The sequence below is a fragment of the Dermacentor andersoni genome, chromosome 4 (genome assembly GCF_023375885.2).
Source record: "Dermacentor andersoni chromosome 4, qqDerAnde1_hic_scaffold, whole genome shotgun sequence".
NCBI classification, from domain to species: domain Eukaryota; kingdom Metazoa; phylum Arthropoda; class Arachnida; order Ixodida; family Ixodidae; genus Dermacentor; species Dermacentor andersoni.
Window position 1 is genome coordinate 2,479,612 of NC_092817.1, and position 24,327 is coordinate 2,503,938.

A 24,327-nucleotide genomic window follows, 5' to 3' on the forward strand; every position below is an offset into this window, starting at 1 on the left:
CGGAGGAAAAGGACTAAGATACACTGTTACAAAGGCAAAAATGAAAAAGATGCAGAATACATTGCGTAATATAACATTCATAAATCACACATATACACTTGAAATACGATGCACATGAAAATGCATATGCAAATTTCGACACATAGTACCGCATGTTTACACTCACACAAACACATTAAAAATGCAGCAAAAAAAAAATTAATGTTTTTAATAACCAATTTGCAAGCAATATTGTATATAGCGGATATTTGTAGATACTGAATCTCTTACTAGCAAACAATAGAACAAAAGAAAGAACGTAACTGTTTTTTACTGCAACTGGTTGTGTTTCCATACGTGTTTAGTGTTGTTGGGACGTTGTATGCCAAAGTTTGATATTTAAAAGTTGTACGAAATCGCGGTATAGACCATATTTGGGTGTTTCTTGTAGGTACTGTAATAACACGACGCTCTAGACATGATAAGGCTGTAATAAAGTACGAGAGTTCTCTGTTTGAAAAGTAGAGTGTGTTCAACAAGCGGTATGAGTAAATATTGTCAACCCGAACTATACTGAATCTTTCAAATGATTTGCATGTGGTTCCCAGATGTTCAATGTTCCCAACGTAGCGAATTATCCTTTTTTGTAGAACAAGTATTTTATTTATGTTTCTTTTTGTTGTTGTGCCCCAAATCAACGTACAATAATTTAAATGTGAGTTAAATAATGCGTGATATATTTGAAGTTTGGCCTTGAGTGGCAGCAGACTACGGCAGCGAGACACGACTCCTGTTACAGATGAGATTTTCCTACAAAGGTAATTAACGTGAGCATCCCAACTTAAGTTCGATGAAAAGTAAACCCCAAGTATTTTATGCGTATCAACAATATCTATTTGCTGTGAATCAAGAATTAACGGCTGGTGAGTAGGCACTATTTTATTTTTAGCATGAAATATTACAGCTTTAGTTTTATTTGGATTAATCTTTAGTCTATTGATTTTTGACCACGAGGAAATCTCCGAAAGTACGTCGTTAGCTCTGGATATTAGATGAGGCAAGTTAATGTCAGAGATAAGTATCGTTGAATCATCTGCGTATATTACGTATTTAACTGTTGTGTCCGTGTCCACGATATCGTTGATATAAACATTGAACATCAGGGGGCCCAGAATACTCCCTTGTGGTACACCGCAAGTGATAGGTAAGAATGACGAGCTACATTTATTAATGTGTACACTCTGGAATCTGTTTTGAAGATAAGATTCTAGTAAAGATAAGCAACTACTACGAATGTCATTTAATTCTAGTTTGTGCAAAAGAATGCTGTGGTCGAGGGAATCAAAAGCCTTGCTGAAATCTAAAAAAATACCGAGAGTGAATTCGTTTTTTTCAATGCGATGAACTATAGCTTCTTTCAGTGTCAGCAGTGCAGTTTCAGTAGACCTGCCGCTTCGAAAGCCAAACTGTGCGTCTGTTAGAACATTAAATTTATTGAAGAACCGCGTAATTCGAACAAAGATAATTTTTTCTAGGCACTTAGAGAAGACAGGAAGGACAGAAATAGGTCTGTAATTACTTTCTATGTTACGATCGCCTCCCTTAAAAATGACTGATACTCTGGCTCTTTTCATAGCTTCTGGAAAAACTCCAGATTCGATAATTAGGTTAAAAATATGTGCAAGAACTTCTTTGATGAAATGTATAACGTGTTTTATAGGAGAGATCTGCAAGTTATCGGCATCGAGTGATTTAGTATTATTTAAGCACATAAAAGTCCGACATACTTCATTTTTATCTGTTGGATCAAGAAAGATGCTCTGCTTCATATTACCGCGTCCTGTAGCCAATTGCATATGTTCATTACATGGAGTTACTGCGTTTAGGAAGTGGTTATTGAAGTGATTTGCGAGTGATGTGCCAGTTAAATCACGACTGCCAAGTGTTAAGGATTCAGGCAGAGCATGTTTATTTTCACGCCCAAGTATATTATTGATGAGCTTCCAAGTGGCGTTACATCGTTGTCGACTAGCATTTTCAAAAATACGACGATAATAGGCTTCTTTAGCACGTCTAAGTTCTGCATTTAGTCGATTTCGAAGTTTCTTAAGTTCTTGCAACACTTCCATAGAGCGTGTGCGCAAAAATGAATGATAACAGATATTTTTACTTTTTATCATTTTCAGATGCTCACGGGTGACCCAAGGTTTTTTAGACTTTTTTACAGGTTTGAAAGTTTTGAAAGGAAAATGTTTCGCGTAGATACGAACAAAAATTTTAATGAAATCATCATAAGCGTCATTTGCAGTTTTCTTCTCCTTTACGGTGGACCAGCTTTGATTCATTATGTCGTTTTTGAATAATTCAATACTCTCAGCTGTTATTTGTTGAATAATCAGCTGCTCCTGTCGTAAATTTTTATTTAGTGGTTCATTATCGTAATTTAGAAAGACAGGACAGTGGTCACTAATATCAGATATAATAGTACCTGCGCTGTAGACAATAGTGTCAATATTTGTCACAATAAGATCTAAAGCCGATGCTGTGGAGCATGTAATACGAGTGGGCGTCGTAATTAAGTTAGTAAATCCAGTGGAATTTAACAGGGTGTTAATTCGCGGGTCACATTGGTTTCTTCCATCATATTGATATTGAAATCTCCTGCAGAAACCAGGTGTAATCTGTTATTGCAAACGTATTCCAAAAAAGTTTCATAGAACTGCAAGAAATTGGCAATACTTCCACCTGGGGGTCGATACAGTACAGAAAACAGCTCAAGCTTACAATGAATTGTTAGTATTTCATAGTCATCAGTTACTACAGTAAATTGAGGGACAATATGGCAATTCTTTTTTGTTGTAATGAGCAGGGCCACACCCCCACCTTGTTTGTTTGGACGATTTAGGGAAAATAAATTGTAACCGTCCAAATTGAATGCCTGATCATCATTTCTTCCCCAAGTTTCCGTCAACATGATAGCGCTAAAGGTTAACTGAAATTGTTCCAGAAGAATTGCGACATCATCCTTCTTGTGGTTAAGCGATCTTGTATTAATATGTAGAACTGAGTCACTTGTTCGGTGACGTGAGCTAACGCACTGGGGAAGGGCAAGCTCCAGATAATCCATATCAAGAAGAAAACAAAAAAAAGTTACTATAAATACAGGCAAGCACGTTACTCTAGCTCAACAACCGCCCTGCCTTACAAAAATCTTATCGATGTCGCGCTCGCTTGGTAGGTGCACAACGGGTGTTGCGTCGGACTGTCTAGCATATATCTTTCCGTTAAAGGACCAGACTGATTTCCATTTCATTTCATATTTCTTTTTCACCGCAAGTGACAGCAGCCTTTTCAGCGTCGGGCAGAGATGCTCATTGACGTACACAGGCGGCGAAATGGGTGTTCAGCTGCTTATGCCCAAGTCTGCATTAGTGAGGCGTGCCTTTTTGGCTTTTCTCAGTACATTATCGCGCTGTACACGACACTTGAACTGAACAACAATGTGGCTTTTGTTCTCTATTCTACTTGGTACGCGGTGACATGCTTCCATGTCACCTCTAGCAAACGGCTCACCGATGGCTGCACCAAGTTTGCACAGCAGGTCATCGTGGCAGCCCCCCAAGCTCACACATGCTAGACACAAATAAAATCTGACGATACATTTTATTGAAAAGAAGCTGCCAGAGCGAAGTTCTGAAGCAGTAAAGAAATTAGAACTAGATTGGCATACAATGTGAATTGACAGACAAACAGGAAAGGCACTGAAGCCGGCGTGCTCAACATGGGCCAGTTTGGCTCGTTACATTTTGTGCATAAAGCAAATGAGGAAACATATTATCGCACCCACATTTGGCCCGACATAAGCAGACTTCCATTAAGATTTCTTTAAAAAATTGGAACAGGAGTTTTCTTTATATTTTGGAATTGAGGTTTTCTGAAAAAAAAATCTTTATTTAACTGTTTTTTTCTTCTCTTTTGTTTCATTTAGGAAGATAATATTTTGCATAAATGTTGCAAAGAGAATGTTCTATGTTTGACACATTTTTCAAATTTCTGTGTGGAATAGAAAACTTGCCCAGGCACATCAAAGTTACAAAATTGTTCCGATTTCTACCATGTTTGGAATTTTTTTACATTTTTTCGGTTTGTGGACAGCTTAAAAAAATGCATGGAACTAATTTACTGTGAAGTGTATTAAAATGAGCAGAAAGGTTTTTTGACACACCATTTTTAGTTTACATTTAAATCGGCCGTGAAATTGGAGTATATTGTGGTAAGCAATGGGAGGATGCTTGTGCTGCCACCTTCAAATATGTTTTGGGCTTGCTGGGAACGCTCTTCGAGAATAAAATTTTTGGTTCCGTGCAGTTTGAATATTCTTACATGTCATATATATATAAAAAAAAACAGCGATATCAAGCAGACATGCATGTTTAATCTCTCATGGAATAATCACCCAATGAGTGTACGAGAATGGTTTTAAACTTAATCCCCACCAAAGTTAATGTGTTCTTTTCACAAATAAGAGAGGCCTGTTTCCAGATCTAAGTCTACAACTGTATGAAGAAGAAATACCTGTGCACAAAGAAGAAAAGCTTTTAGGCATTGTACTTGATGCGAAACTGACTTTCATACCACATATAAATTATACCAAGGCAAAATACTTAAGAACAATGAACCTACTGAAAATGTTACTGTACACAACATGGGGCAGTGACAAAGTGTTTAATGAACCTCTATAGGAGCCTCATCCGATCACGATTGGATTACGGTGCCCTGGCATATCATGCCAGTGCATTAATGATGCTATCAAGTGCATTAATGATGCTAGGTCCTGTCCATCATCTAGGTATCCACCTGGCCACTGGCACCTTCAGAACAAGTCCTATTGAAATCTATACGTATAATCAAATGAATGGTCAATGAATCTGCAAAGAACATGCGTTAGCTTCACATACCTTCTAAATGCTTACTGCAACTGTGAACACCCTGGTTATACTACAGTTAACTATTTGGCATGTGCTACACATTTTCATGTGAGTGAACTTAGCGAAAAAAATGGATGTCCCATTTTTTATCGGCTTACTGCTGAGTTATTTTGTTCACCAGATCCCAGCTTCCCTCGTGCTGTGTTAACTGCCGATCTGGTCCCTTTCATAGTGTATTGAGCAGTATTAGCTGCACAGAAATACAGAGAGATGACAAGAAAGTTGACCATCACATGCTACTTGAACTGGCACACCTTACCAAGCTGGCCACAGTTACTGGGCTGGTACTTGTGTTTAATTACTATGAGCTGCCACCACATTGGCTTTTCCCATGTGCTAGGAGTTAAAGTTTCTCATTGGTAATGCCCTTTTGTGGTCAGTCAATATATTTAGATGTGGCCAAATAAACCTTTGTAATAAGAGCACTGCTGGGGCAGTAAAAGCACGCACAAGCACGTTGCCCACAAGTACGTTGCCCACAAATAGCAGTGCTTGCCGTTATATTAAAGCCGCGCCTCATGACACCGTTTTTCTCCGGCCGACTGATGAAGGTGAACTTATCTGTATTTTTTCAAATTTAAAAGACAGTAGCACATGCGATATAGATAACTTGCAGATGAAACCTGTTAAATATGTTCTCGATGTAATTGCCCCTGTGTTAACGCATATTTATAACCTATCACTCGCTAGTGGTGTCTTCCCACCTAAAATGCAAGCTGCAAAAGTCTTAGCTTTATTCAAGAAAAATGATAAACACCTATGTCCAACTACAGGCCAATATTTATACTCCCGATCTTTTCGAAAGCTTTAGAAAAAATAATTTTTATCTGTGTATCTAACTTCCTTTTAGCTAAAAACTTCCTCACTGACTCGTAATATGCCTTTCGCAAACACATATCGACTCAGCTTGCACTTCTTCAGCAGAAAGAATATATTTTACAAAATTTCAAGGACCGCCAGCTTACTTTAGGGGTATTTATTGACTTTAGTAAGACATTCGACTCCATCAGTCATGGACTATTATTAAATAAACTTACCTACTATGGTATCCGCAGTGTCGCCTTAAAATTATTTCAGTCATACTTGCAGCACAGATACCAATATGTGTTCATTAACAACAAATCGTCCAAGATTTCTTGTGTTACGGCAGGTGTTCCCCAGAGCATTATCCTTGGGCCTCTTCTGTTTATTCTTTACATCAGTGATCTCGTTAATATTGATCCCGATGCCAAATTCATAATCTATGCTGATCACACTACTGTCCTGTTTACGTCCAATAATGCTCCGGAGCTAGTGTCAGCGGCTAACTCTTGTTTGAAAAAATAGATTTATGGTCTCTAGAAAATGGTCTCAAGATTAACGCTGAAAAAACGAAAGGCAGTTTTATTTCAACCGAAGAATAAGAATACTTGTCTTTGTAGGGACGGGGTGTTAGGGTCTTCTAAAATTGAACTCGTCCCTTCTGTGAAAACACTCGGGGTCTTTTTTAATGAAAATATGAGCTGGAGCGATCATATTGGTTTTCTTGCAGGCAAACTCTCCCAAATTACTGGACCTGATTTCTCTATTCGCTACATGCCTTGGAAGATTAAAGTATTAATTTATAATGCTTTGTTTGCGAGCCACCTTCATTATTGCTGCCTTATTTGGGGCACCACATCTGTTACAAATATTTACTGTTTGCTTGTAATACAAAAGAAAATTGTTCGCGTAATTAGTGATATGCCGTTTGACTCCCCATCTGAGCCCCTATTTAAAAAACCTCGGGTAATTAAAGTCAGTGATATGTTTAACTACCGCCTTGCTCTTGGATACCTAAAAGAAACCAAACAAAACTTAAGCCTTGTTTCATCTCTGGCTAGATTAAAACACCACATCCCATGTTATAACACCAGGTCCCCAAAATACTGGCATGGGCCGCATGTGTGTTCAACCTATGGTAACCAAGTGACTTGTTACACTCTCCCCACTCTGCTGATTAATCTCAGATTTGCATCCATCGGTGTACCGAATTGTTCTGGCAGAGAACTGTATAATTTCTATTGCCCCAAGAATTGGGTTTAACCATGTACCTAATCTTTTTCTTTTTAAGAGTTTTGTGTATCTATATATCTATATTGTTTGTTTTTCCCGAGCTGTTTCATGTACGAAGCAAATTGTTTAAGTGAGATCTATATACTAAATGCCATTACTCTCTTTCCTTTCTCCCTTTTTGTTGTTCCTCTTTCCTTTCTTTTTCTTCTTTTTTTTCCTCGCTCCGTGCTGTCTGCTGCCTTTTGGACCTTCTGGTTATTAGGACCAGTCAAGTTGCTTTTGTAGCAACTTTTTTCGTAATGCCTTGGCACTTTGTACCGCTTGTTTTTATGAATAAAGGTATTATTATTATTATTATTATTATTATTATTATTATTATTACAAGCGTACATTATTCAGGGGAGCATTCTGCATTGCTGTGCTGTCAATGCAGCTCGGAGAGTGCCAGCTAGCTGCTGACTGCATTGCTTACGACAACACAGGTGTGCTACACACAGCACGACCACTGGACCGGGAACTGCGGCCACACTACTCGCTTGTGGCGCATGTTCGCGATGTGGCTCACTGGGAGTGGCACTGCAACAGCAGTGTGGAGCTGCTTGTGAGCGATGTGAATGACAACCCACCTGTGTTCAGCCAGAATGCCTATGAGGTGGCCCTGCCCGAGGACACGCCGGCTGGCCGCCTGGTTGCCCAGGTGCATGCCACGGACCACGACCTTGGTGAGTGAGCCAGCTCAGCGACGGTCTATACTGATGGATGGGAACACCTTCATAAAATATAAATTTATTTTTGCTTGATGCCCGTTGTTTTCAACTGTTTCTCACTGTGTAAAAAATCACAAAACCATGCCGTCCACTTCATGGTTCGTTCCGTGTGATATTTGGCATTTGCTGGACCACTTTGTTAAAATCAAAAGCTGGATGGTGACCTCCGGCTAAACTAACTACTTCACCACAACTACATAGCTAGATTAGTATGTAAATTAACTTATGTTTTGAATGAGCTTTTGTAATTAACTCTTGGAATGCCTTTTTTGAGTATACTGGTTTGAGTACAAATGCACATCCGTTCCCTGAGCAAAGCCAAGACACACTTTTTGCATGCTCTTTGCCTTTCCTAAGATAATTTACAAACGTGAAACATTTGTAGACTGATTGTGTCTTCTAAACAAAGGTGTGTTTAAATAAAACTGTTTGTCAGGTTATGTTTTTATGCAACAGATCGCATGACAGAGTAAATCTGTCTGTGTGGTCACATCTACGTAGAGCTTTGTGTGGTTCCATGCTTCAAGGATTACCATACGAGGGAGATCTTTTGAGTCTGAGACATTTTGAAATTGTTTTTCTTCATAAAATAAACAAAATGCAAATTTTTTTCTTAGTAGGACTTTAATTACACTAATTAAAATAATAAGCCGAATTCTGAATGATTGTTTAAATTTTAAGATTGTAAGAAGCTCGTGAATATTTTAGCATTATATTGCCACTAAATAGCATCTGAATTTTAAGTCTGCTCATGTGTTACTCTGACACAAATGTTTTGCGTTAGGGAAAAGCCTTTAGCACACAGTGTCCATAAATGCCCAAAACACCTGACACCCAACGTGTGCGCATTGTCATTGCCATCATATGCCACCCTGTGTTGACAACAGGGGCAATGATGCTGGTTCAGATATCATGAATGTAGCTATGGTTTCATGGCTGTTGCAGACTGTTGGAGACGCCTCAGATGCAGATCCCTAGCTGTGTAACAAGCATGGAGGGTTTACAGAACACAATAATTTTTGTGCAGCTATTTGGAATGCACATTGTTGGCAATCTGGTTTGTGTCAGGGTTGTGTTCTTTGAAGATGCGACCCAGCTGTTTTCTTTGTGACACAAGCTCTGTTTCAAACAATTCTCAGCCTGCACGCTGTGGGGAGCACAAGCGCCCATCTTCCACTGCGTCGTCGCGGACAGTTTAGACATGGGAGGGACGCATTACGCCCTCTCCCAGTTCTCTCTCGCTCTCGCGACGTGTGCACCCTTCGTCAACTCGCGGGAAGGTATCTGATGGGCGAGTAGGAAATTCCCCTTGCAAAGGTAAAAAGGTATAAAACATTGCCATTGAGGGAGACCCTCTCTCTCGGGTGTCACACAGAAAGGTGCCTCAGAATCTTTCCGATTTATTGGGCAATAGAAAAAAAGCAATTTTGAATGAGAAAACAATTCATGTTAAAAAATTTGGGAGTCGGTGACAAATGATGCGTTTTCATGCCACGTGCGTCGACAATATCTTCTCGACGGTACGAATTAAGCGAAGTCAGCCATGCTTTCACATGCACTCTGCCCCCGCAGTTGATAGCATCACCTGCACTGGGAGGCGCTATCAGGAAAAGCGTCGGCAGTGTGGAGCGAATGTTTCGCCTGCCTCTTGCTCCAACGGGTCACTGAAACTCGAGATTACGCAACCTCCTTTACTAAACACGCGGTAAGACAGCTTACATACTGCCATGCCATCTCGGCACACTCACTCTTTGCACGTGCTGCAGATTACCTCTAAAGCAGAGTGCGTGGCTACATATGCGTTCAGTCATGCTTATAGCCATGAGCAGCTGTGGCCCAGATGCGTGCTAACTAACCCTCCCTCCCACCCCCTCATGTTCACTTGATCGCGTTACAGCGAGCTTGCTCCCCTCCACTCCTTTCCTTTTTCTCACGCAGGAAGGCGGCACTCGTGAAGCGACCATCTTTCTTTCTCACCTTCACGTACATTTACTTGCACCTAAAGCACACAGTGCGTGGGGCGCGATAGGATGTTATCGCACTTGGATTTTATACGGAACATCAGGGGCGACACCAGGATTTTTTGACTGGGGGAACACCCACGACAAGTGAGTTCCTTTAGGGGGGCAGGGAGGCAGGGAACTTAGGCATTGCATTTTGACTATGTTTAACAGGGCTGAAGGCCTTCTAACAAATCAGTGTGAATAAGCTATTCCAGCATCGCAGTAAGATATAAATTAAAATTTAGCATACTTACACAGCAGTGCTTCTGCTAAGAAAATGAAAATTTATATAATACATTGTACAGCACATACATAAAGAATAGTATTAAGTAAAGAAAAAAAATGTACCCAGCAGAAACAAAATAACATGGATTAACTAGGTCACAATATAGCTTCAAAAGAGTAATCTCACAACAGAAGAGAGAACTTACACCACTAAGCAATGTGCATATCAATTCCAACTTTGGTAAAAATGCACTAGACTGCAAAAAATAAAAAAGTAAAATAATGCACCCTTGTGGTGCCGGCTGGTGATTCTGAACGCTGGAACGCAGCAGGAGGAAGTACCGTGTCAAGGGGCAAGGTCGGTTCGCGACCATAGAGTAGATAAATTGGAGAAAATCCGGCGGTGTCGTGCCGGGAAGAATTATAAGCAAATGTGACGTAAGGAAGGGCAACGTCCCAGTCGTGGTGGTCCTTCGAAACGTACTTGGACAGCATGTCGGTAAGAGTACGGTTTAACCGCTCTGTCAGGCCATTGGTTTGAGGATGGTATGAGGTAGTCAGCTTGTGTTGAAAAGAGCAGGAACGCACAATGTCGACGATAACTTTCGAGAGGAAGTTACGACCACGGTCAGTAAGCAGCTGTCACGGGGCGCCATGCACTAAGATGATGTCACGCAAGAGAAAGTCCGTGACGTCAGTGGCGCAACTGGTAGGGAGAGCCCGCGTGATAGCGTATCGGGTGGCGTAATCAGTTGTGACGGCTACCCATTTTTTCCCAGAGGATGAAGTGGGAAAGGGACCGAGGAGGTCTAATCCAACACGAAAGAACGGTTCCACAGGGACGGTGATCGGCTGGAGATGACCGGAAGGTAGCACCTGAGGTGTTTTCCGATGCTGGCAGGGATCACAGGCAGCAACATAGCGTCGGACGGAGCGAGCGAGACCAGGCCAATAGAAGTGGCGGCGGACGCGGTCGTACATGCGGGTTACCCCAAGATGTCCTGCAGTGGGTGCGTCATGCATCTCAAAGAGCACAGTCTGTTGTAGATGTTTTGGCACGACAAGAAGAAGATCAGGGCCATCAGGGAGGAAGTTCCTTCGGTACAGAATGCCGCCCTGGAGGACATATCGGCGAACGGATGCGTCGGTAGGTGTAGAGCGCAGACGCTCGATGAGTACTCGCAGCGATAGGTCTCGGTACTGCTCATCGGTGATGTTAGCGAAGGCAGACACAGAGAAAATGCCGTCGGCGGTACTACTGTCGGCGTAGTCAGGCTCGTCTACCGGGTAGCGAGACAGGCAGTCAGCGTCCTTGTGTAGTCGGCCAGATTTGTAGGTGACAGAGAATGAATATTCTTGGAGGCGTAAGGCCCAGCGACCAAGTCTTCCTGTAGGGTCTTTCAATGAGCATAACCAGCAAAGCGCGTGATGGTCTGTGATAACGGAAAAGGGTCGGCCATATAAGTATGGGCGGAACTTCGCAACCGCCCAAACTAGGGCCAGACACTCACGCTCAGTGATGGAATAGTTGCGCTCCGCGGGCGAGAGGAGCCTGCTGGCGTAAGCGATAACACGGTCGTGGCCACGCTGGCGTTGTGCCAGTACTGCGCCAATTCCGTGACCGCTGGCATCAGTACGGACTTCGGTAGGCACAGAAGGATCGAAATGGGCCAGAACGGGAGGCGTTGTGAGAAGGTCGATTAGAAGCGAGAATGCAGAGGCCTCGTTATCGCCCCACTGGAAAGGGGTGTCTTTCTTCAAAAGCTCGGTTAGTGGTCGGGATATGGCCGCAAAATTTTCCACAAAACGGCGGAAGTACGAGCAAAGGCCGATGAAGCTGCGCACATCCTTGACACACTTTGGAACAGGGAAGTGCGTAACAGCATGGATCTTGCCTGGGTCCGGTTGCACTCCGTTCGCGTCAACGAGATGTCCAAGGACGGTAATCTGACGACGGCCGAATTGGCACTTCGATGCGTTGAGTTGCAGACCGGCTCGCCGAAAAACGTCCAGGACTGCTGAGAGGCGCTCGAGGTGCGTAGCGAATGTTGGGGAGAATACTATAATGTCGTCCAAGTAGCACAGGCACGGGGACCATTTGAAACCGTGAAGAAGGGAGTCCATCATGCGTTCAAAAGTGGCAGGAGCGTTACATAGACCGAACGGCATCACTTTGAATTGATAAAGACCGTCGGGTGTTACAAAGGCAGTCTTCTCGCGGTCGAGATCGTCCATGGCAATCTGCCAATAGCCGGAGTGAAGGTCAATAGAGGAGAAATAGTGAGCACCGTGGCGGCAGTCAAGGGCGTCATCAATCCGAGGTAGGGGATACACGTCCTTTTTGGTAACCCTGTTAAGGTGCCGATAATCCACGCAAAAGCGCCATGAGCCATCCTTCTTTTTTACCAGCACAACAGGTGACGCCCATGGACTACATGACGGTTCAATAATGTTCTTGGCAAGCATTTTGCAAACTTCGGTGTGAATAACTTGACGCTCAGCCGGTGATACTCGATACGGGCGGCGATGAATAGGAGGGGCATCGCCGGTATTAATGCGATGTTTAACAGCTGTTGTTTGTGCCAAAGGACGATCGTTAAAGTAAAAAATATTTTGGTAAGAAATGAGAACCCGGTAGAGCGCACGAGCGTGCTCGGACGGCATGTCGGGTGCAATCATTTTCTGTAAGTTGGCGATGGTACAAGTTGCCGACTGCGATGGTAGAGGAGGATCGGCTGAATTGTCGTCTACTGAAATCGATGCTACAGAGTGATCCGCGAATGGGCAAAGTTGGGCGAGAGACATCCCGCGTGGCAGCACTTGTGTCGTCAAGCCAAAATTGACCACTGGCAGGCAGACGCAATTCGCCGTAATAGATAAAACCGTATGAGGTACTGTGATCCCGTGTGTAAGGAGGACGTCTTGCATAGGAGCTGCGATGTAGTGACCGTCGGGGACTGGTGGGGATGACACGAAGTCAATGTAAGTCAGTGCCGAAGGTGGCAAGCGAACAAAGTCGACGGAACTGAGGCGAGTAGGGTGTTGTTCAGCGGGATCCAGAACAGGCAGGTCGAGGCTGAGAGTACTGGCGGAGCAATCGATGAGAGCAGAATGTGCGGAGAGGAAGTCTAAGACGACGATGATGTCGTGGGGACAGTGAGCGATGACTGTGAATAGCACGGTAGTGGAGCGATCAGCGAAGGAGACGCGGGCGGGACACATACCAATTACAGGGGCTGTTCCGCCATCGGCGACACGGACAACAGGCGTCGTGGCGGGCGTGATTATTTTCCTCAGCCGGTTACGAAGGTCAGCACTCATTACCGATAAATGCGCCCCAGTGTCTATGAGAGCAGATACAGGAACACCGTCGACTTGCACGTCAAGAAGGTTCAGATGAGTGGGCAACGTCAGGAGAGGATTTGGCGGCGTAGGGAGCAATGCAGCGTCACCTCGAGGCGCTGCATCGTCTAGTTTTCCGGCTGGGAGCGGCGTCCGAAGGGAGTCGGCGAATAGGAGCGACGGGGCTGGGGGGAGCGAGATTGTCGTCGTTGGGGCGAAGGCGAACGAGAATAGGAGCGGTTCGGTGCAGGAGAAACAGCGGCGGCGTTATCGGAGCGTGCGGCATAGGGACGAGAAGGGCCGCCTGGGGGGCGAGAGTAGGCAGTATAAGTAGGCCGGGTCGGGGAACTCCAGTGACTGCGACAGTGCCGAGAAATGTGCCCGATTCGATGGCAGTGGAAACAAATGGGCTTGTCGTCAGCAGTGCGCCATTCAGATGGGTTGCGGAAACGTGGTGGGTAAGAAGGCGCTGGACGGGGTGGAATCGAAGAAGCCGGGTGGGTATCAGGGCGATGGGGCTAGCAGATGGTGTGAATACCTATGTTGGCGAACTCCTGGCGGACAACTGCCTGAATCAGGGAAACAGTGACTGCAGGTGCATTGGAGGGGCTGGAGTCGAAGGCAGCCGGATAGGCGGCCTCGATCTCACGCTGGACAATCCTGGTAACATCGCCAGTGTTGTTGGGACGAGGAGCGTCGGCACAGGAAGATGTCGCTGGGGTGTTGGGAAGACGGGCAAACTGTTGGTCGATACATCGGCTTTTGGCGAGTTCCAGGCGGCGGCACTCTTTTATAACTGCATCCACCGTCGCCACGTTGTTAAATACGAGCAAGTTGAAGGCGTCATCGGCAATGCCTTTGAGGATGTGGGAGACCTTGTCGGACTCAGTCCTCTCAGTCATGTGTGCGTCAACTTTGCGGCACAGAGCCAAGACGTCCTGAATGTACGTGATGTAGGGCTCCGTTGACGTCTGCACACGTCCGGAAAGTGCCTTCTGCGCGGCAAGTTGGTGACCGTAGGGGTTGCCGAACAAGTCTCGAAGCTTTTGCCTAAGCGAATCCCAACTGGTCAGCTCATCTTCGTGGGTCCGATACCAAACTCGAGGTGTGCCACCGAGGTAAAAGACTACGTTGGCGGGCATGATAGTAGGGTCCCACCGGTTATTGCGGCTGACGTGTTCGTACAGGCTGATCCAGTCGTCGACGTCTTCCCCATCATTTGCCGAGAATACGCCAGGATCACGGGAAGCGGGGAGAGCGATGTAGGTCGTCGAAGTGGCAGCAGGTGTCGGAGCCGGCGGAGTCGAGTTGTCGTCGCCGGGAGCCATGAAGGAAGGCTCGACGTACCGTCCACTGCGAAGCTCCGTGACGAGGTACAGGGAACGTCCACCTCCACCAGATATGTTACGTAGGAAGACACCGACGAAAAGCTATTTACAAGTATATTTACAAGGCAATACGCCGCAGTTGGCCAAGAGGCAACAGCCCGCACTAGCTTCCAATCGTCGTCGTCGTCTTCTTACTGCTCGGCTCTTCGTCATTGGAAATACTATCCCGTAGCAATATGAAAAAGAATAAAAAAGGGGTATGTGGGAAAAGAATAACAAAAACAAATAGAAGAGAGGAGAGAACTGCAAAAAATAGAGAATGCAATAGGCATTTCAGTCAATGTCACATTTGGTCACACAGTACAGCAGGTTTCGCAAACGCAAATAACTGCTATCCGACTATACACCGTTCACTACACAAGCTAGGCCTCGGACAGCACCCTATATGGAGTCTATTTCAAAGCAATGACAGGGACATAGGAAGGTTTCATCGCAACCACAGATGCCAATGCCTGCACTGTGACAGTGGAAGACAAAACATACAGGGTCCATTACGAAAGTAATGCGCATAATTTTATTATGACACGACTATCCATGGCAATGCTGTAAAATCGATCGAGAAATGTGGTGAGGGTTCTGCCCTGCCAATGCAGCCGGTCGCCAATTTACTCCGAGCAGTGTGAGTGGGTAACACGGCGCAGTGGAGCGTTCGCTTGAACAGCGATAAGCTATCAAGTTTTGCGTGACGCTTGGAAAGAATGCAACTGAAACATTCCAGATGTTTCAAGAGGCCTTCAAGGATGACTGCATTTCAAGGTTACAGTCCGGGAGGTGGCACAAGGTGTTCAAGGAGGGCCAGGAGGAGGTCACCGACGAACCCCCTTTGGATGCCGAACAACGACCAGAACCGATGAAAACGTGGATCGTGCGTGCGAAATTTTGCATTCCGACCGTCAATTGAGCATCCAGCAAATTGCTGACACCCTACACATGTCTACATTTGTGGTACATGGGATAGTGACCGAGGATCTGCAAATGCGTAAGGTCTGCACTAAGCTTGCCAAAAGTGCTGATGGAAGATCAGAAAGAACTTCGAGTTTTACGCTGTCAAGAATTCTTGGATTTGATTCAAAATGAGCAGGACTTTCTTAACTTGGTCATAACCGGAAATGACTCCCGGACGTTTGTGTACGACCCAGAAACGAAAAGGCAGAGTAGTGAGTGGCACACAAGATCATCCCCCGCCGCAAGAAAGCATGAATGAGCAAGTCTCGAATCAAAACGATGCTCATGGTCTCCTTTGACTCCTGAGGAATCAACCATTTTGAGTTCGTACCGCAGGGAGAAACTATCAACTCAGCCTTTTATTTGGAGGTGCTCAAAAGATTGAAACACCAGGTCGCGTGCGTGAGGGCTGACATCAAAGACATGGTCAAGCTCCACCATCACAATGCCCCCAGCCACACATCCTTCATCGTTACCAACTTCCTGGCCTGGAGCAACACCCTGGTGGTCCCCCACCCCTTTACAGTCCCGACTTGGCTCTGGCGACTTTTTTTTGTTTCCCTGACTGAAGAGAGTGCTGAAAGGAAAGCATTGGGAGACCGTGGAAAACATTCAAGAGCATGTTACAGCATTTCTGAGAGACATTCCCGTCGAGGATTTTCAGGGTGTCTCCAGATGTGGCAGACATGTCTCCACAAGTGTATTGATGCAGGGGAAGAGTATTTTGAAGAATTTTCAGTCAATAAATCTATTTTTCCCAGAATATGCTCATTACATTTATAATGGACCCTGTAGCCGGGATTTATTTCGATGGTGGAGCAGGTGCTCTGATACCGGTATAGGTATCGATCCTACACCAGTGCTGCACAATTTTCCCACGAAAGCGTCGCAGAGATATGATGGAGTATCTTTATGCCAGCATACTAGTGTAGATGTGTACGTTGATTACTGTCGACAGTCAAACATGTCGACAAGACGCTGAATATCTATTTTATTGGCAAGAGACTGCAAGCCCAGCTAGGTCGGCGAGACGGTTATTCGTCATCTTGCTGCGAAGATAAATCTTCAATCTTCGAAGGCACGAAAACATGTGCTCGCAAGCCGGTATCACAATGCCGGTATCATCACAGTGATTAACACCTAGCTTGTGCAGTTCGTGGAAGTCTAGTTTATATTCTCCCAAGACAGTCACCACTTGCAGCAGTTCATCTATCTTGCACTTCCTTTTGGCTTCGATGTGCTGAAGAAGTTTCGCTACCAGCTTGCACTCAACCTCAACGCTTTCGATGTCGCATGCATGGTGCTCGGCAAAAGGCTTGAGTAAAGAGATGTGCATAAAATTCTCACTCCGGGAGTGGAGGGCGCTGACTCCGCAGAGTACATCATTATTCTCCATGAACCACCTAGTCAGCTCCGTAATCAGGTGGCCCAAAACTCGTGGGAAAATTTTGACTCTGAATGTTTCCTTTGAATCTGGAGCTTCTTCTTCAACGGGCTGTCCCTTGCTCAATACATACTGTTCTAAATGAAGCACAAGGTGCGTCATTCTGTGCTTTTCTCTTTGAGACACCCTGTTCTTCTCAGAAATACTGCATGTTTGTGCCCAGACAGTGTGAGACGCATTCTGCGAATTTCATTTCAGAGAACTCGTCAGTGACTGTGCGTGCCATAGGCATGCTCGACTAATATTACAGTCTCTACTTAGCAATAGGTCCAAGAGAACCTTAAGGCAGCTGAGTACTTTGGTAAACAGGCTTAAATGCAAGAGAAATGAGAAGTTCATTTGCTCAAGCAGACCCCTAGCTTCTGTTGCCCGCCTGCTGTTTGTAGCGATGACTTCAGTGAGACATACAAGGATAGCAGGAAAGCTTTTCATTGTCACTGTGCAAGCTGCTATCTAGCAGGCCCATCGTGTATCGCTGAGATGCTGCAACTCTATCACTGGCAAAGACAACCTTTTCTGCTCATCTATGTACAGAGAGTGAATTGCACATCCACTCAGGAAAACGTAGAGGCATTTGTGATGTGTGTAGTGCGCGACACAGTGCAGTGGTTGGAAAGAACAAGAAGCAGACAAGTAGTGCGCGCGCCGAGGTAAATCTTGTAAAACGACAACGTCGAAGAGCGTCTGGCACGTGAACACGCAGCGCAAGAAACTAAAAGAAAAAAAAAAAAAGCCAACCCAATCAGAAGAAACCACGGAGCGTCAAACAGCCAATGAGCAAACCACGAATCGGCCAGAGCGGCAGAAAAGCGAGGCACTCTGGCAGGAGAAGGGGGAGATGCGGGAAGAGTTCCAGGAAGCGACGCCAGGAGAAGGCCGGCCATCGGAGCGGGCGTTGAAGACAGGTCGTCGGGTTCCAAACTTGAGCCACCAGGACTTCACCCGGCCGGGGCCTCCTGCCAACCCGTTCCTGTGCGTCGCCACTCTATTCGATCGTGAACCACTGCCTGAGGCCGGCAAGCGTTTGTGCTCGTGGGCAGGACGAGAGCAGTCAGGCTACGGGCGCGAGTTCTACGCCCAGCTGCCTGGCCAGAACGCCGCCGCCATCTGCTCGTGCCGCCAGCTGCCCGAGGCTGGCTAGCCTCTATGCCCGGGGGTAGGACGAGAGCAGTCAAGCTATGGGCCCGAGTTCTACGCCCAGCTGCCTGGCCAGAACGCTGCCGCCATCTGCTCATGCCACCAAGCCGAATGCCTTCCCTCTCCAAACCAGAACTCCTGCGCTCTGGTCGCCCGGTCAACTGTCCAACACCCGGCTTTTGGTGAGACCAACACCACTTCTCTCGTCATCCTGTCTCCACTTCTCCATGTCGAGACTAATATGTGCCCCCACAGTCGTGGTCAGGCCGGACTCGTGTACTGTTAATACCATCCTAGCCTTAAGCGCGTTTCTTGCCGTAATTTCTCTTTGAGTGTTTATTTTATGGTATTTTTTATCTTCGTTTTAGTTTTATTAAAAGTTTGTGTGTGTGTTTTTTGAAACAAACTTTGTCCTCAACTGGATTCTCAGAGGCTCCGCCTCAGAGAACCGTCTGAACCTGCATCACAGCGTTCTAAAGGAGAGAGAAAAAATACCTCACCGGTTCCTTGCAGACATGACTAGATTGAGGCGGTGGTTCATGCAGTGGACTGCCTGCAGCACTTCCTGCCTGAACAGTGCCTGGACGCCCCTTGATGTACCGCTCATAACACCCACACCATCATATGTGTGAGCAATGCACAGCTGAGCATCAATGCCGAAGCGATTCAACATTTCTCTTATGTAGCCCAGGAGTGACCTTGCATCCAAGTGCTCAGCATTGCAGAATCCGAGAAACCGCTCAAAGACAGCCCCACTTGCATAGTACCTTACTACATCTGATCATTGTTCCGTCTTGCTTAGGTCCTTGGTTTCATCGACAATAATCGCAAAGTAACTGGAGCTTTTCATCTCTTCCTTTATACTTCTTAATGTGATGTGGCTGAGAATTTCGAGGATCTGGTCTTGTATCGAATGAGGAACGTACTTCGCGTTCGCTGATCCACCATTCAGTTTCTTTCTGACAATATCGTCATATTTGCCAAACAAGTTCAAGAGCTCAATGAAGTCTCCCTTGTTTTCACTTGTGGCACTTTCATCGTGGCCCCTCTGAGCGATTCCCTGAACAGCACTAAATCACAAGATACCTGCGACTCTTGCTGTATGGAGGCTATTTTCCTCCACCTCCCTGGAGTATGCGTCGCGAAGATGTGTTGCAACTAACTTGCTCTGTCCTCTCGACTTCATCTGCATGTAGGAAATCCACGATGTCTGGCAAAACTTATGTGCGAGTGAGTTTTCGGTTTTCCTGAAACTAGCATCTTTTTCTAGGGCTTTCTTCCAGTTAGTGTATCCACCATTGACAAATGCAGATTTCTCATTGGCACCAATGGAAAACATTCTGCAATGGTAATAGAAAGCTGTGTCAGCCTGCGCGCTGCACTCCAACCAAGGAAATAGGTGATACCAGTCCGAGTGAAGCTTCTGCTCAATTTGCCGTACTTTTTAGATGGAAATGGGCTCAGTATTGGCTGTGTGGGTGACTGTCTTAAATTTCAAAATGTACAACTGGCCTGCGTGGTCAACATCAAATCCGAGGCGATGAATTCAGCTGCAGAATCAGGTTCATCCCTTGCTGCACACGATGTGGAAAGCTCATCGCACTCGCTGTCCATTTGCACCAACGAGGACAGACAAGCATTGTCAAAAGTGAGGCTGTACGCAGTCTCTTCAAGCGGAATCAAAACACAGTGCTGAGAAGGATTTTTTTGTTCATAGAACATCTCCAAATCTCCCATTGCTGGAGCGGAAATCTCAGTGAGGACGTATCATTGCTTGGCCCACTTGCTTGCAGTTGAAAAAAAGTCGGCAGAGATAGGGTAGAACAGATGCAGTTGCTAAACAAGTGAATAACACTGTTGCCTTGCCACTCTTCCCTCACAGTTCCCATTCAACGGGAAGGGAGGGGGGGGGCGGGATAGGGAAAAGATGATGTCAGAAGGCAATGAAACGCTACTACTATAGACACAACAGTGGTTGTGGGGAAACGGGATAAACTTAAGTTCAAGGTACGGTATGTTTCAGCTATTTATGAAAAATAAACACCGTGCAAATATGTCAAGTGGACAGCTTATGCAGGGCATGCGGAAAAAGAGCTGCAATAATTAAAGTGCACCGTAGGGTCTAGGCGACACCACAGAAGTAGTCAACTGTCAAATCAACAATTCTGTGCTGGCCGCGGTAGCTTTGCGGCTATGTCATTGCTCGAGGTCGCAGATTTTATCCCGACTGCAGCAGCTGCATTTTTATAGGGGCGGAATAAAAAAAAAAAAATACTCATGCACTGAGATTTAGGGACACGTTAAAACATACCATGGTCTCAAAATTAACCCGGAGTTTGCCACTACAGCGTGCCTCATAATCCAATTGTGGCTTTGGCACGTAGAGCCCCATAATTCAATTAAAGTTTAGTACTTCTGCCACTATGCGATGTGTTATGTGAGGCAATGACAATACTCAAACCTCTCAGAGGTTATAAAATATGGCGCACAACAATGCCACAAGTGAACACATCTCTCTGTGTGTTCTGTGTACTATACACACAAACAGCAGTGGTGCAGGCAAGGTAATGTTTAACATCAACTCAGCACTCTCATGTTGGGCTAAACGTTCAAGAAATGAAACATTCACCGTTAACATCACTGTTTATTATCGTCAATCAAAGCAAACAGCACAGAAAGCTTTGCTTACATAGATTCGCACAGTGCGTGGGATCTGCCCAATTTTTCCTTCATTCCTACTACTGTATGTACTCGTCGATGGGCTTGGTGGATTCCTGGCCCAAACGCCACTTCGAGCCGCAACACTCCATAGTGCGTCGGCATTCGGCGCGTGTGTCTTTACCAACAGGCAATTAGGTTCGTGGAGGAAGACGAGGCTTACTGGGTCTTTTTGAAAGTAGGTAGTGTTGTCTCGACGGTTTTCTGTGAGAAAAGCTGCGGCTTAGAATGGTCATGGCCTCTCAACTCGTTTGACCCCACTTGCAATTTTTTGGCCGAGGCTATTACATCGGAGGCACGAATCTCCGGTTCATGCAAGCAGACCAAATAATGAAGAAGTGTAGTCCATTTTAAAGAACAATTGGAACCATTTTTATATTATTGTGACAGTTTGCACTGTACTTCAAGCACCTATTCTATCACAAGCGCGAGGATAATTGCTTGTGATCAGAAATTTTCTATAATGAGTTGTTATGCTGAAACAAGGCCATCATTTGTAAGCGGTGCTGCTCTCATGCATCTGCCTCCAAATATTAAACAATAAAATTGACATTTTGCATCATACCGCCTACCTTGGGTCAGTTTTTTGGCACTGTTGGGGGAGGGCAAAGGGGGGTCATGTGGAAATTTTAGAGGGGCGACCGCCCTTTCCCCCCTCCCGACGTCACTCCTTCGACGGTCGCTCTTGTTGCGTGGCCTGCAATTTCAGAGGTGTGTTAGCAAGCAGCCGCTGGTAATTCCATCATTTGACCATCTGCGTCTGCGGAAGTTTCCATTTATTGTCTCGGCATTTTTTTGCGCCGGCAGTGAAATTTCGTTATATTGAAATCACATACAAACACACTTCGTTATATTGAGGTTATAAATGCGTGGTGTTCTACGGACAAGATGTCATGAAAAGTTAAATACATTGTTATATTGAGAATTTTGTTATATTGAAGTTCATTATATCGAGGTTTAACTGTAAATAAAAAGAAAAGACGTCCTTAACTCAGGCAACAAAATGAAGCCTAGAGCACATGTGTTCTTTCTCTACAGCTGCAAAAAGTTAGCTTTCCTGCTCACTTGACTGGTGGTTGAGCTAGGCACTTGAATAATGCGTGGTTCTGCTCACAGTAGATACATGATGGCCAAGGAACAAAAATAAAATACATACGACAGTGGCCACAATCTTCCTATAGCAGTTCTGAATTGTCGCTGTGCAGGTCCGAACCGGCGCCTCAGCTATTCGTTGGTCGAAGCATCGGCAGGCAGCCACTTCAGCGTGGATGCACACTCGGGGCTAGTGCGGCTGGAGCGGCCACTCGACCGAGAGGAGTGTGCTCGCTTCAATCTGACGGTGCAGGCGCAGGACCATGGCCAGCCGCCACTGGCCTCCCGGGTGCATCTAATGGTGACTGTGCAGGATGTCAATGACAGCCCACCAGAGTTCACACAGCAGGCATATGCCGTTGGCGTCTCGGAAGCTGCCCCCGTCGGATCGCCCATCAGTGTAGGTGTTAAGGCCACCAGCCGAGACTTGGGTGTCAATGCACAGATCACGTATACCCTTGTCGCTGGCAATGATCTTGGACACTTCAGCATCGAGCCCAACACAGGTACATCATATTATTTATTTATTTATTTATTTATTATAATACTTTCAAGGCCCCAAGGCACTATAGAGTGGTAAGAAAGTAAAAAAAATATGTATATATATATGCAATATTATGGTAGATTGCTGTTTTGTATGAAGCTGTGTCCGTGCTGTGAACAGTGGAAGCAGGAAGGTGGTTTGTCAACATTTGTGCCGGGTTAAAAAAAGGTCATGGTACCTGTTTGTTAGCAGGATAGTACACAACTTGATATCTGTTGTCAAATCGGAATAAAACTTGAGAAGGGGGTCCATAACTTGCTTTTTCGGCACATGGTTTGAGTGATAAACCTTGCGGAATAGGCAAAGGTGGCTTGTGACAGCTATTGGCACTTGTATAAGGACACATGAATGCGAGCTCAAATGTTACACTTATTGAAAAAACATAATACACCAGAAAAAGTGGAAGAAATAAGCATGCACAAGCATGAAATAAGCACACACGTTGAGTTAGAACATACTGTAGGAAAAGCTGATTTGCCAAGAAAAAAAGGGGGGTAAGAGCAACTACTCCACAGTCTTCCAAATGGATACAGCAAGAGACACACCTTCAGGAAGCACTTGCAGACACGAATCGAAGCTTAGAAGAGGAAGCCACGTTTGATTACAAACGAGAGTTACAATTGAGCTTGGTAGCGCTATTTGACGGGCCAGGAGGATATCGCAAAGTGGGGACACCACGTAAGGACCATCTCGAAATGGTGGAGAAGGCGACATGAGTCGCAGCATCAGGTTGCAGTCGAACAAATTTAGTAGAACATAGTCGGGACTTGTGGTCATCGGTCGGGCCGGCAAACTAATAGGGTAGTTCAAGGCAAAGGGTTATCGATATTATCGAACGCCGGTTGCACAGTCAATAAGTGCTGAATGGGCAGTCAGAAAGTCAATTCTAAGAATTACTTCGTGGGGACACTCGGCCAATACGGTGAACGCTACTAACACTGGACGGCCAGCAATGGTAACACGGGGAGTGCACATTGCCATCACGGCTTTTGTACTGCCATTAGCGACTCAAACGGCAGGCGACTTGGTAGGTGTCAGGACTTTACGGAGACGGCTACGAAGATCTATTCGCATAACCGACACCTGAGCGCCAGTATCGATGAGGGCTTGAATGGGTACATCATCAACAAAAATTTCAACAAGGTTCGGTCAAGCAGTAGGGATCAGCAGAGGTTTTGCAGTCCAAGTCGCCAATGCAGCCGCACCTCCGGGGGCTGCATTGCTTAGTTTCCAGAGAAGTGGCCCGCGTAGGACAGGGGCGAGAGACGACGAGGTGTGCCCGAACAGAACTGACGGCGTTGCGGCGAGGGCGAGCCGCTAGTGGTGTTTCCTCGAGGTGGAAGGCCGGCATGATATGGTTCAGAGAGGGGTGATAGAGGCCGAGGGTCTCGGTCGAAGTGGTGATCAGCATATGGTCGAGGCGAGGTGTACCGGCGGCTACTACATCAGTGGCGGGAGATGTGACCAACCCAGGAGCAAGCAAAGCAAATTGGCCTGTCATCTGGTGTGCGCCACTCAGAGGGATTCCAATATCGATTCGGGAACAACTGTCAAGGTGCAACAGGGGCAATGACAGGAGCAGTAGGGGTGGGACGTGGTCGAACGGCAGACTGGATGTCCATGTTTGCAATGTCTTGGCAGACAACAGCTTGACTAAGCAAGATGGTCATGTTGTCATGCGTATGGGGGCAGTGAGAACTTGGAGCCATAGCCTCAAGTTC

General features: G+C 45.6%; 1 protein-coding gene across 2 annotated transcripts in view; it reads left to right on the plus strand.

The window, feature by feature from the left end:
• The window catches only part of LOC126535883 (fat-like cadherin-related tumor suppressor homolog), a 517,574-nt gene that overhangs the window by 299,905 nt on the left and 193,342 nt on the right, over window positions 1-24,327 (plus strand). For both annotated transcript variants that reach the window (XM_055073317.2, XM_050182731.3), the window contains exons 22-23: window positions 7,484-7,723; window positions 22,176-22,568. In XM_055073317.2, the coding sequence (XP_054929292.1) occupies window positions 7,484-7,723; window positions 22,176-22,568 (633 nt within the window). The remainder of the gene's footprint in view (window positions 1-7,483; window positions 7,724-22,175; window positions 22,569-24,327) is intronic.